This window comes from Salmo salar, chromosome ssa15 (assembly GCF_905237065.1).
Source record: "Salmo salar chromosome ssa15, Ssal_v3.1, whole genome shotgun sequence".
Taxonomy (NCBI): Eukaryota; Metazoa; Chordata; class Actinopteri; order Salmoniformes; family Salmonidae; genus Salmo; species Salmo salar.
The window spans coordinates 106,277,215-106,290,900 of record NC_059456.1 but is presented as its reverse complement, the minus strand read 5'-3'; the positions used below and the strand labels follow the sequence as shown (position 1 = coordinate 106,290,900).

The following is a 13,686-nucleotide window of genomic DNA, read 5'->3' as shown; positions in this document are numbered from 1 at the left end:
GAACTGGGAGAGAAAGAGAGAAACAGGGAGAGAGAAAGAGAGAGAGAGTACAGGTAGAGAGAGAGAGAGAGAGAGAGAGAGAGAGAGAGAATACAGGGAGAGAGAGAGTCACATAAGGTTATCCTACTGTAGAACAGGTAGGATACTGATTGTAGAACAGGTAGGAGTACTGATTGTAGAACAGGTAGGATAATGATTGTAGAACAGGTAGGATACTGATTGTAGAACAGGTAGAAGTACTGATTGTAGAACAGGTAGGATACTGATTGTAGAACAGGTAGGATACTGATTTCAGAACAGGTAGGAGTACTGATTGTAGAACAGGTAGGATACTGATTGTAGAACAGGTAGGAGTACTGATTTCAGAACAGGTAGGAGTACTGATTGTAGAACAGGTAGGATACTGATTGTAGAACAGGTGGGAGTACTGATTGTAGAACAGGTAGGAGTACTGATTGTAGAACAGGTAGGAGTACTGATTTCAGAACAGGTAGGAGTACTGATTTCAGAACAGGTAGGATACTGATTGTAGAACAGGTAGGAGTACTGATTTCAGAACAGGTAGGATACTGATGTGGTTCTTCACTCAGATAGCTGGTGTGTTCTACAGCTTTTACGGGGCAATCAGCAGTTGAAACAATAAAAAAAGACTTTCCCTGCCCCTGTTTCAGTAAAAAACTGAGGAATGAGGCTGGAGAGATATAAAAACTCTCAAATACATAGACAGTGGTATTTTTGCAAATGTATATTTCAAAAATAACTGAAATATCACATTTACATAAGTATTCAGACCCTTTACTCAATACTTTGTTGAAACACCTTTGGCAGCGATTACAGCCTTGGGTCTTCTTGGGTATGACGCTACAAGCTTGGTACACCTGTACATTCTTCTCTGCAGATCCTCTCAAGCTCTTTCAGGTTAGATGTGGAGCGTTGCTGCACTGCTGTGTTGTTTTGGCTATGTGCTTAAGGTCGTTGTCCTGTTGGAAGATGAACCTTTGCCCCAGTCTGAGGTCCTGAGCGCTCTGGAGCAGGTTTTCATCAAGGATCTCTCTGTACTTTGCTCTGTTCATCTTTCCCTCGATCCTGACTAGTCTCCCAGTCCCTGCCGCTGAAAAACATCCCCACAGCATGATGCGGCAACCACCATGCTTCACCGTAGGGATGGTGCCAGGTTTCCTCCAGATGTGACGCTAGGTTGGTTTTATCAGACCAGAAAATCTTGTTTCTCATGGTCTGAGAGTCCTTTAGGTGTCTTTTGGCAGACTCCAAGTGGACTGTCATGTGCCTTTTACTGAGGACTGGCTTCTGTCTGGCCACTTTACCATAAAGGCCTGATTGGTGGAGTGCTGCAGAGATGGTTGTCCTTCTGGAAGGTTCTCCCATCTCCACAGAGGAACTCTGGAGCTCTGTCAGAGTGACCATCAGGTTCTTGGTCACCTCCATGACCAAGGCCCTTCTCCCCGATTGCTCAGTTTGGCCGGGCGGCCAGCTCTAGGAAGAGTCTTGTTGGTTCCAAACTTCTTCCATTTAAAAATGATGGAGAAAACTGTGTTCTTGGGGACCTTCAATGCTGCAGAAATGTTTTTGGTACCCTTTCCCAGATCTGTACCTCGATACAATCCTATCGCGGAGCTCTACGGACAATCCCTCGACCTCATGGCTTGGTTTTTAACATGTAGTGTCAACTATATAGACAGGTGTGTGCCTTTCCAAATCATGTCCAATTCATTGAATATATCACAGGTGGAATCCAATCAAGTTGTAGAAACATCTGCAGAGAAGAACGGGAGAAACTCCCCAAATACAGGTGTGCCAAGCTTGTAGCGTCATACCCAAGAAGACTCGAGGCTGTAATCGCTGCCAAAGGTGCTTCAACGAAGTACTGAGTATTTCAGTTTTTTTTATTTGAATAAATTTGCTTTTGCTTTGCCATTATGGGGTATTGTGTGTAGATTGATGACAGAAAAAAAGAACAATTTAATTAATTTTAGAATAAGGCTGTAACGTAACAAAATGTGGGAAAGGTGAAGGGGTCTGAATACTTTCTGAATGCACCGTAGCTATGACCAGAAAATACCGGTGTGGTAATGGTACTCAGCGCTTATACAGTGGACATGCTAGGCTAAGGCTATGATGCCTAACGTTGTACAGAAGTTTGATTGAGACTCACTGTAGGAAGAAGGAGATCAGAGACACAGAGACCACCAGGAGATCCAACAGATTGAACCAGTTCCTACAGAATGAACCTTGGTGGAGGAAAGCTCCATGAACCGTCATCTAGAGGAAGAGGAGGAGGTGGGGAGGAGGAGTAGGAGAGGGAGGCGGAGGAGGAGATGGGGGAGGAGGAGTAGGAGAGGGAGGTGGAGGAGGAGGAGGAGGAGGAGGAGGAGGAGGTGGGGAGGAGGAGTAGGAGGAGGTGGGGAAGGAGGAGTAGGAGAGGGAGGCGAAGGAGGAGGATGAGGAGGAGGTGGGGAGGAGGAGGAAGAGGAGGTGGGGGGAGGAGGTGGGGGAGGAGGAGTAGGAGAGGGAGGTGGAGGAGGAGGATGAGGTGGGGAGGAGGAGGAAGAGGAGGTGGGGAGGAGGAGTAGGAGAGGGAGGCGGAGGAGGAGGATGAGGGGGAGGTGGATGGAGAGGAAGATGAGGAGGTGGGGAAGAGGAGGAAGATGAGGTGGGGAGGAGGAGTTGGGGAGTGTAGGAGGAGGAGGAGGAAAAAAGAGAACAGGAGGTGTTAGGACAGGGAACATAATAAAATGAGAACTTAGTAGTGATATGGTATCAATTTAATCTTGCATTACAAATCACAGTCTGTATGTGTCCCAAACGGCACCCTATTCCCTATAAAGTGCACTACTTTTGACCAGAGCCCTATGGAATCCTATTCCCTATATAGTGCACTACTGTAGACCAGAGCCCTATGGCACCCTATTCCCTATATAGTGCACTACTTTAGACCAGAGCCCTATGGCACCCTATTCCCTATAAAGTGCACGATGGAGGGAATAGGGTGCCGTTTGGGATGCCTCCACTGTTTCATAGTGCTCCTACTGTGCCTCATATTTCATAACAAATCTATAACACTTCATAGTGACAAACAGTCTGCTTTTATTCGTCATTACCTTCAGTATAATCTCCACTGTGAATATAGAGGTGAAGGCATAGTCTGCATAGCCCAGAACCTGTAGGGTAGAGAGGGGACGAAGACAGGGTATCAGATATATATTTAGGAAATTCCAGGAATCAAATTAATACGATTGAACAATCTGATCATATGTTTTGGGCAAAGAGTCTTTCACTTTATGCATTCCTGGAAAAGCGCCCACTTCCTCCCTTGAACGCACCCCACTACCTTCTCTGCCTCCCTGTGGGGGTTTGCTGATTGTACGTTACAAGACAGTCTGGAACACACCCACTGATTCTCTGATTGTACGTTACAAGACAGTCTGGAACGCGCCCACTGATTCTCTGATTGCACGTTACAAGACAGTCTGGAACGCGCCCACTGATTCTCTGATTGCACGTTACAAGACGGTCCTTCCTCAGCTGGCTGTAATTGGCACGTCTAGCATGATGACTGAACCAAATGTGCAATCAGGACAGCTGCTTCTCTCTCTCTCTGTGTGTGTGTGTGTGTGTGTGTGTGTGTGTGTGTGTGTGTGTGTGTGTGTGTGTGTGTGTGTGTGTGTGTGTGTGTGTGTGTGTGTGTGTGTGTGTGTGTGTGTGTGTGTGTGTTGCTCAGGGAGCCTGGTGACTGGGTCTGTGAGGTCAGGTCTGAACCCAGTGTTTCTGTGCATAGTCAGGGCTATGTGTTCCAGTAGATCAGAACAGGATTGGACCCAGAGACAACATTTAGCTGTTTTAAAGCTAATTTCCTGCACTTTGACAGAGTTATGCCTTTGTGCTATCTGAGTGACTGAAATATTGTAACAAACTCAATGGGGACCCCATGACACGATATTTTTTAAATGTTTTATTCTCCTTGACACTCTAGTTTTTATTTTGGTGGTTGTTTGTTCTCAATATGATGTTATTATATGTATATATTTATATATGTATATATGTGTATATGTATATATTTATATATCTATATATGTATATATTTATATACATTGGGGAGAACAAGTATTTGATACACTGCCGATTTTGCAGGTTTTCCTACTTACAAAGCATGTAGAGGTCTGTAATTTTTATCATAGGTACACTTCAACTGTGAGAGACGGAATCTAAAAAAAAATCCAGACAATCACATTGTATGATTTTTAAGTAATTCATTTGCATTTTATTGCATGACATAAGTATTTGATCACCTACCAACCAGTAAGAATTCAGGCTCTCACAGACCTGCTAGTTTTTCTTTAAGAAGCCCTCCTGTTCTCCACTCATTACCTGTATTAACTGCACCTGTTTGAACTCGTTACCTGTATAAAAGACACCTGTCCACACACTCAATCAAACAGACTCCAACCTCTCCACAATGGCCAAGACCAGAGAGCTGTATAAGGACATCAGGGATAAAATTGTAGACCTGCACAAGGCTGGGATGGGCTACAGGACAATAGGCAAGTAGCTTGGTGATTATTAGAAAATGGAAGAAGTTCAAGATGACGGTCAATCACCCTCGGTCTGGGGCTCCATGCAAGATCTCACCTCGTGGGGCATCAATGATCATGAGGAAGGTGAGGGATCAGCCCAGAACTACACGGCAGGACCTGGTCAATGACCTGAAGAGAGCTGGGACCACAGTCTCAAAGAAAACCATTAGTAACACACTACGCCGTCATGGATTAAAATCCTGCAGTGCACACAAGGTCCCCCTGCTCAAGCCAGCGCATATCCAGGCCCGTCTGAAGTTTGCAAATGACCAACTGGAGGATCCAGAGGAGGAATGGGATAAGGTCATGTGGTCTGATGAGACAAAAATAGAGCTTTTTGGTCTAAACTCCACTCGCTGTGTTTGGAAGAAGAAGGATGAGTACAACCCCAAGAACACCATCCCAACCGTGAAGCATGGAGGTGGAAACATCATTCTTTGGGGATGCTTTTCTGCAAAGGGGACAGGACGACTGCACCGTATTGAGGGGAGGATGGATGGGGCCATGTATCGCGAGATCTTGGCCAACAACCTCCTTTCCTCAGTAAGAGCATTGAAGATGGGTCGTGGCTGGGTCTTCTAGCATGACAACAACCCGAAACACACAGCCAGGGCAACTAAGGAGTGGCTCCGTAAGAAGCATCTCAAGGTCCTGGAGTGGCCTAGCCAGTCTCCAGACCTGAACCCAATAGAAAATCTTTGGAGGGAGCTGAAAGTCCGTATTGCCCAGCGACAGCCCCGAAACCTGAAGGTCTGTATGGAGGAGTGGGCCAAAATCCCTGCTGCAGTGTGTGCAAACCTGGTCAAGAACTACAGGAAACGTATGATCTCTGTAATTGCAAACAAATGTTTCTGTACCAAATATTAAGTTCTGCTTTTCTGATGTATCAAATATTTATGTCATGCAATAAAATGCAAATGAATTACTTAAAAATCATACAATGTGATTTTCTGGATTTTGGACATATTCACTTAGGGGTGTACTCACTTTTGTTGCCAGCGGTTTAGACATGAATGGCTGTGTGTTGAGTTATTTTGAGGGGGACAGCAAATTTACACTGTTATACAAGCTGTACACTCACTACTTTACATTGTAGCAAAGTGTCATTTCTTCAGTGTTGTCACATGAAAAGATATACTCATATTTACAAAAATGTGAGGGGTGTACTCACTTTTGTGAGATACTGTACATATATATATATATATATATATATATATATAGCTCCATTATCTTGTTTACTTCAGATCTGGTTTAGATGTTTCAGTTTACACTAAGTATTTTACCATCCCAGAAATTATATATTTTTTTAAAAACATATACATGTATAACGTTATAAGGAAGTAAAAAAAAAAAAAGTTGACATAACTTGTAACGACGTAAGAAGCACAATTCTGTTTTCCATTAAAATAATAATTATTGCGAGCTAACTTGACGTAGTAAAAGGAATTTGAATATGTCGCAAGATAAAATATAATTCGCCCTTATTAAACTCGGCAGATCATTTTCCAACGATGATTGTCGAATATAACTCGCTTGACTGCTATGATTGTAAATAAATCCCCTTTTTTTGGGGGGGGAGGGGGGCCATGTACATAACTATAGATAATTTGAGTGATGAAAGTTGAACAGAGCATCTTGAGATCCCTGCGTAAGAAACACTCAGAGACCAACTTCAAAGAAACGAGGAGATTTCTTATTCTGTGCCAGATGTTAGGACTGTAAACCGTAATAAATGGATAATGCAAATAGCAATGCCTATGTGCGTGATTGACTTTGTCATTTCAATAGGCCTAGCTTCTGAATACAATCTGGGTTTTATGATTGTAATTCAACTTTGCCATGGCTTGCTTAGCTAGATGCAGGTTGTTTATATCCCCTGATAGGTCTATATCTTATTCCAGATAGCCTACAGTCGCCTAGACAAGATGTCAGATGGATATAAACGTAACCATTTAGCAGCTTGCTTACTTCAAAAAAGCCAGACTAATTTATTCAATCATAGCGAGGCGATTCCGAGGTAGGAAGTGAATGTGTTTCCCAATTAGTCTGCTGGAAAGAGGCTGAGGATGGGGGTCTTCATTTCAATCACTGAATCAAATAGGAATCATAGGTTATGGATGTGAAATGAATATGCTTTTACCTGTAACCTAATCTGACTGACTGTTACCTTCAATCTAATGCATTCTAACAGCTGATCACCTGCTACAGGTATAATCTGACTGACTGTTACCTTCACTCTAATGCATTCTAACAGCTGATCACCTGTAGCATAATCTGACTGACTGTTACCTTCACTCTAACAGCTGATCACCTGTAGCATAATCTGACTGACTGTTACCTTCACTCTAATGCATTCTAAACAGCTGATTGGGAATTGGATAGAGCTGTGATCATGACCACAATTGCTTCCAATGTAATTAACTCAACATTAAAAGTTACATAATAACACAAGGCTACTACAACAATACACTGAAATTATAGGCTATTTATTAAATCCGTTTGGACAAATTCGATTTGCAATTACTCCAGTGATAGTCATTTCAACATATTTATTGTATCAAATGGTAGCCTACAGTTGCCTACAATGGCATATAAATGAATAGGTTGCTTGATGGCCCAACAGATGCAAATATATAATTCTCCACATTTAATGCTGGTTTCATTGTGAATTTTTCACCATATCTGTAACGCCCTGGCCATAGAGAGGGGTTTTTGTTCTTTATTTGGGTTAGGCCAGGGTGTTACATTGGGTGGGCGTTCTATGTTCCTTTTTCTATGTTTTTGTATTTCTTTGTTTTGGGCCGTGTGTGGCTCCCAATCAGGCACAGCTGAAGCTCGTTGTTGCTGATTGGGAGTCACACATAAGGAGCATGTTTTTCCTTTGGGTTTTATGGGTAATTGTTTCTGTTCAGTGTGTTTCCTGTCAGTACTGTTTGGCTGTCGGTTTTCCATTTTTTTTTTGTATAGTGTTCTCATTTGTTTGAATTAAATGTCAAGATGAACACTAACTCCGCTGCACCTTGGTCTCTCTCTCTCTCACGACAGCCCTTACAATAACAGAAGCACGCGAGGGAGTTCCAATAACTTCCATTTCAAATGTTCTACTCGCGCAGCGTTCGAGACCCAACAACTGAGCACGCGTAAAACCTTCAACTCAATTGATGCGCTTTCCATAAACAAAGTCGACGTTAGAATGCACTTAAAAACCACCAGTTACAAGAAAAGCTATTATAATTCGCTCTAGTGCGCTTGCAGTCTTTAAACGGTTTACCCAGTGCGTTTGCCACCATGATTTCTTAATGAACATCAGCTCAAGCATATTCATATTATTTATGGAGAAAAGAGTCATTGTTCCTAAAGGAGTGTGTAACTTACTGTCCACGACTTCCGCCGAAGTCGGCCCCCTCTCCTTGTTCGGGCGCCGTTCGGCGATCGACGTCACCGGCTTACTAGTCACCACCGATCTATGTTTCCCTGTTCGTTTGGTTTTGTCTTAATTATACACACCTGTTTCATATTCCCTGATTATGTTCCTTATTTAACCCTCTGGTTTCCTGTTTGTCCGTGACTGTTTCCTGTTTTGTGGTTGTTGGAGGAGCTTCTCCCAACCCTGTTATTTTGCTGTGGGAGATTTTTGATTCTGGTTTCTGAGTAAACACGTTTTGTTTGCACTCATCCCTGTGTCCTGCGCCTGACTCCGATACTTCTCCAAACGAAAGCATTACACTTACATTGTTCCTAAAGGAGTGTGTAACTTACATTGTTCTTAAAGGAGTGTGTGACTTACATTGTTCTTAAAGGAGTGTGTAACTTACATTGTTCTTAAAGGAGTGTGTAACTTACATTGTTCCTAAAGGACTGTGTAACTTACATTGTTCTTAAAGGAGTGTGTAACTTACATTGTTCCTAAAGGAGTGTGTAACTTACATTGTTCCTAAACGGAGTGTGTAACTTACATTGTTCCTAAAGGAGTGTGCTCTGATGGGATCCTCTGCGGCCAAAGAGCAGCTGCTGAGGATGATGAAGACCAGGATGAGATTGCAGAAGATGTGGTGGTGGATCAGGAAGTGGCAACCCCGACGGATCCTGAAGAAGAAGAACAAGAAGAACAAGAAGAAACAAACAAACAAAAAAAGTAATAATTTGAAGACCAGATAAGAAACCTTACCTAAGAACTGAAGACGTGTGTTAACTCTCAAAGCTAATGCCTAGGCTTTAGTTCAGTGGGCTAGCACAGTCTCAACTTCCACAGAAGAGCTGGGATCAAACCTAATTACCTAAATATTATTTTTTTCATTTTTAAATAAGCTTCAGAAAAGGAAAACAATGTCTCTGCTCACTATTCGTCAGATGCACATTTATTTTAGTAGTCCATAATAGTAGTATTACTATAGTATAATAGTAGTAGTCCACTAGTATAATAGTAGTAGTACACATAGTATAATAGTAGTAGTCCACTAGTATAATAGTAGTATTACTATAGTATAATAGTAGTAGTCCACTAGTATAAGGTATGATATATAATAATAGTAGTAGTCCACTAGTATAATAGTAGTTATCCTCTAGTATAATAGTAGTATTACTATAGTATAATAGTAGTAGTCCACTAGTATAATAGTAGTAGTCCACTAGTATAATAGTAGTATTACTATAGTATAATAGTAGTAGTCCACTAGTATAATAGTAGTAGTCCACTAGTATAATAGTAGTAGTCCACTAGTATAATAGTAGTTATCCTCTAGTATAATAGTAGTAATACTATAGTATAATAGTATTAGTCCACTAGTATAATAGTAGTAGTCACTAGTATAAATATATAATAGTAGTAGTACTAGTATAATAGTAGTTATCCTCTAGTATAATAGTAGTATTACTATAGTATAATAGTAGTAGTCCACTAGTATAATAGTAGTAGTCCACTAGTATAATAGTAGTAGTCCACTAGTATAATAGTAGTAGTCCTCTAGTATAATAGCAATAGTCCACTAGCCCTAGTGCGTTTCATTAGAACATATAGTCGACTAGTTTAGCGCGTTTGTAAGAGACTCACGGGTTGGTCTTGCTGAGACAGAAGAAGGCGCTTCCCTCTGGGATTGGTGTAACCTTCTCCTTGGGAGGAAGGATGTCTGCTACGTTCAACTGGATGCCTACTGCCGCCTCTGAGAGAGAGAGAGAAACACATAGTCTGTCTGACAAACAGCCACCTGATATAATCCAGTGTTTCCTAAACCTCTCCACCAGAACCTCCAGCCAGTTCCACATATTTTACGTGTTCCAGTGCTTCCAGTCCAAGCTCACCTGATTCATCTGATACAACTGATTCACATGATCACCTGATTCAACTGATTCACCTGGACACCTGATTCAACTGATTCACCTGATTCAACTGATTCAACTGGTCAAATAATCACTAAGGCCTTGCTATTTGTTACTTTACTCAACGTGCCAAATACAACAGGTGCAGAGTTTACCATGAAATGCTTACTTACTAGCCCTTTCCTAACAATGCAGAGTTAAAAAGCTGGGGCTTCTGAGGAGAGGATTGGACTTGCGGGGGGTTCTGAGGAGAGTGTTGGACTGGCTGGGGGTTCTGAGGAGAGTGTTGGACTGGCTGGGGGTTCTGAGGAGAGTGTTGGACTGGCTGGGGGTTCTGAGGAGAGTGTTGGACTGGCTGGGGGTTCTGAGGAGAGTGTAGGACTGGCTGGGGGTTCTGAGGAGTGGTTTGGACTGGCTGGGGTTTCTGAGGAGAGTGTTGGACTGGCTGGGGGTTCTGAGGAGAGGATTGGACTGGCTGGGGGTTCTGAGGAGTGGGTTGGACTGGCTGGGGTTTCTGAGGAGAGTGTTGGACTGGCTGGGGGTTCTGAGGAGAGTGTTGGACTGTCTGGGGGTTCTGAGGAGAAGGTTGGACTGGCTGGGGGTTCTGAGAAGAGTGTTGGACTGTCTGGGGGTTCTGAGGAGAGTGTTGGACTGGCTGGGGGTTCTGAGGAGTGGGTTGGACTGGCTGGGGGTTCTGAGGAGAGTGTTGGACTGGCTGGGGGTTCTGAGGAGAGTGTTGGACTGGCTGGGGGTTCTGAGGAGAGTGTTGGACTGGCTGGGGGTTCTGAGGAGAGTGTTGGACTGGCTGGGGGTTCTGAGGAGTGGGTTGGACTGGCTGGGGTTTCTGAGGAGAGTGTTGGACTGACTGGGGGTTCTGAGGAGAGTGTTGGACTGGCTGGGGGTTCTGAAGAGAGTGTTGGACTGGCTGGGGGTTCTGAGGAGTGGGTTGGACTGGGGCCAGTACGAAAAAAAAAATTACATATGAAATGAATTGAAATGTATGCATTCACTACTGTAAGTCGCTCTGGATAAGAGCATCTGCTAAATGACTAAAATGTAATGGAATCTACTTGGAAAATACATTCGATTTGCAAAGATGTATCAACGTAAAATGTGGTTCATTCACGTCTCAATCAAAAGTTAAAGAATCGGACAAAATCAAATCAAACTATATTTAAAGTTTGATTTAATTTGATTTAGTCCTAATTCTTTAACTTTTGATTGAGACGTGAATGAACCACATTTTACGCTTTTTTTTGGTTGAGATGAAGACGTGAATCCAATATATCAATAATATATTTTTTAGGGGGCACATTTTGATGTTACTGTAGCTTTAAATGTCTTCTGTAATCACAGAAAGTGTGCAAGTTCAAGATAGCGTGCAAAGGTTACCGGTCTGTGGAGATCTTCACCATTACTATAATAATCTGAAGAATCTCCAACAGCATTAATCACTTGCACCATGTATTTTTAATGTAATTTCATCTGTAATCCAGGTCATTTGGTTTTGCTATTAGATGAAGCACAGTGATAACACATTAAGATGTCGTATAAATACAAAATATCTGATTTTGGTGTTCCCATTTGAACATTGTTGTGATTTTAGATGGTTGAAAAGCATATTGGGGTGCTCTGGCACCCCAATGGTGGAACAAGCTCCCTCACGACGCCAGGACAGCGGAGTCAATCACCACCTTCCGGAGACACCTGAAACCCCACCTCTTTAAGGAATACCTGGGATAGGATAAAGTAATCCTTCTAACCCCCCCCCCTTAAAAGATTTAGATGCACTATTGTAAAGTGGTTGTTCCACTGGATATTATAAGGTGAATGCACCAATTTGTAAGTCGCTCTGGATAAGAGCGTCCGCTAAATGACTTAAATGTAAATGTAAATGTAAATATTGATAGACCTGGAAAATGGCTGCTGTTTTACCGGCTCCAAATTTTTGTTGTTGTTATTTTATACACAATGTTGCTGCTACCGTCTCTTATGACCAAAAAGAGCTTCTGGACATCAGAACAAAGATTAATCATCTTGAACTGGATGAAGATTTTTTTCATTAATGAGTCCGACTCAAAGTTTATACTGCTTCCCTGAGAACAGGGCCAAATCCCTGTCATTTGCGTGAAGCGGTCGAGGTGCCTTGTGAGAATTCGTCAGCTAGTGGGTAAACCACTGTCAAGGAGGTGTGTAAACAAAACTCCTTAAAAATTTGGCAAGATAAGAAGTTGGATTATGGGGGAGACAAAATACTGATACCTACATTATAAAACATTTTGGTTTACCCAAATAGGAACTGTTCACAATTGAATTTTCTTGGTCACAATCTTAAAAGGAATATGTAAGAATTTTTCATACAAACAAAACTAAACTGCCACTTATTATTAAAAGGAGTGGAATTGTTTGCCATATTTAATCTGTGTCCTATTGGCCAATGTGCAATCACTGGAAAAAATAAACTGGATGATCTACAATCAAGACTATCCTACCAACGGGACATTAAAAACGGTAAAATCTTATGTTTCACCTAGTCATGGCTGAATGACGACGCGGATAATATAGAGCTGGCTGGGGTTTCCGTGCATCGTCAGGACAGAGCAGCTACGTCTGGTAAGACGAGGGGTGGGGGTGTGTGTCTATTTGTCAATAACAGCTGGTGCGCGATGTCTAATATTAAAGAAGTCTCGAGGTATTGCTCGCCTGAGGTAGAGTATCTCATGAAAAACTGTAGACAAAACTATATACTGAGAGAGTTCTCATCTATTTTATTCGTAGCTGTCTATTTACCACCACAAACCGATGCTGGCACTAGGACCGCACTCAACAAGCTGTATAAGGCCATAACCAAACAAGAAAATGCTCATCCAGAAGCGGCGCTCCTAGTGGCCGGGAACTTTAATGCAGGCAAACTTAAATCCGTTTCTACAGCATATCACATGTGCAACCAGAGGAAAAAAAACTCTAGACCACCTTTACTACACACACACAGACGCATACAAAGCTATCCCTCCATTTGGCAAATCTGACCATAAGTCTATCCTCCTGCTTATAATAAAAAGCTAAAGCAGGAAGTACCAGTGACTCTCTCAATACGGAAGTGGTCAGATGATGCGGATGCTAAGCTACAGGACTGTTTTGCTAGCACAGACTGGAATATGTTCAGAGATTCATCCATTGGCATTGAGGAATACATCACCTCAGTCATCGGCTTCATCAATAAGTGCATCGACAACGTTGTCCCCACAGTGACCGTATGTACATATCCCAACCAGAAGCCATGGATTACAGGCAACATCCGCACCAAGGCACAAAGGCTAGAGCTGCAATCAGTTGTGTTGTGACAAGGTAGGGGTGGTATACAGAAGATAGCCCTATTTGGTAAAAGACCAAGTCCATATTGTGGCAAGAACAGCTCAAATAAGCAAAGAGAAACTTTACTTTAAGACATGAAGGTCAGTCAATCCAGATAAATTCAAGAACTTTTAAAGTTTCTTCAAGTGCAGTCGCAAAAACCATCAAGTGCTATGATGAAACTGGCTCTCATGAGGACTGCCACAGGAAAGGAAGAGCCAGAGTTACCTCTGCTGCAGAGGATAAATTCATTAAAGTTAATTGCACCTCAGATTGCAGCCCAAATAAATGCTTCACAGAGTAAGAGACACATCTCAACATCAACTGTTCAGAGGAGACTGCGTGAATCAGGCCTTCATGGTTGAATTGCTGCAAAGAAACTACTACTAAAGGACACCAATAAGAAGAAGAGACTTGCTTAGGC

The 13,686-nt window shown here is 42.4% G+C and overlaps 1 protein-coding gene across 1 annotated transcript in view; it reads right to left on the bottom strand.

Moving 5' to 3' along the window:
- cacna1fb (calcium channel, voltage-dependent, L type, alpha 1F subunit) overlaps window positions 1-13,686 on the bottom strand; it is a 163,240-nt gene that overhangs the window by 54,346 nt on the left and 95,208 nt on the right. Inside the window, exons 20-24 of the mRNA XM_045696517.1 lie at window positions 9,643-9,751; window positions 8,549-8,678; window positions 3,120-3,179; window positions 2,174-2,280; window positions 1-3 (exon numbers count right to left, since the gene is read on the bottom strand). The exon at window positions 1-3 is cut by the window's left edge and continues 85 nt beyond it. Of these exons, the coding sequence (XP_045552473.1) occupies window positions 1-3; window positions 2,174-2,280; window positions 3,120-3,179; window positions 8,549-8,678; window positions 9,643-9,751 (409 nt within the window). The remainder of the gene's footprint in view (window positions 4-2,173; window positions 2,281-3,119; window positions 3,180-8,548; window positions 8,679-9,642; window positions 9,752-13,686) is intronic.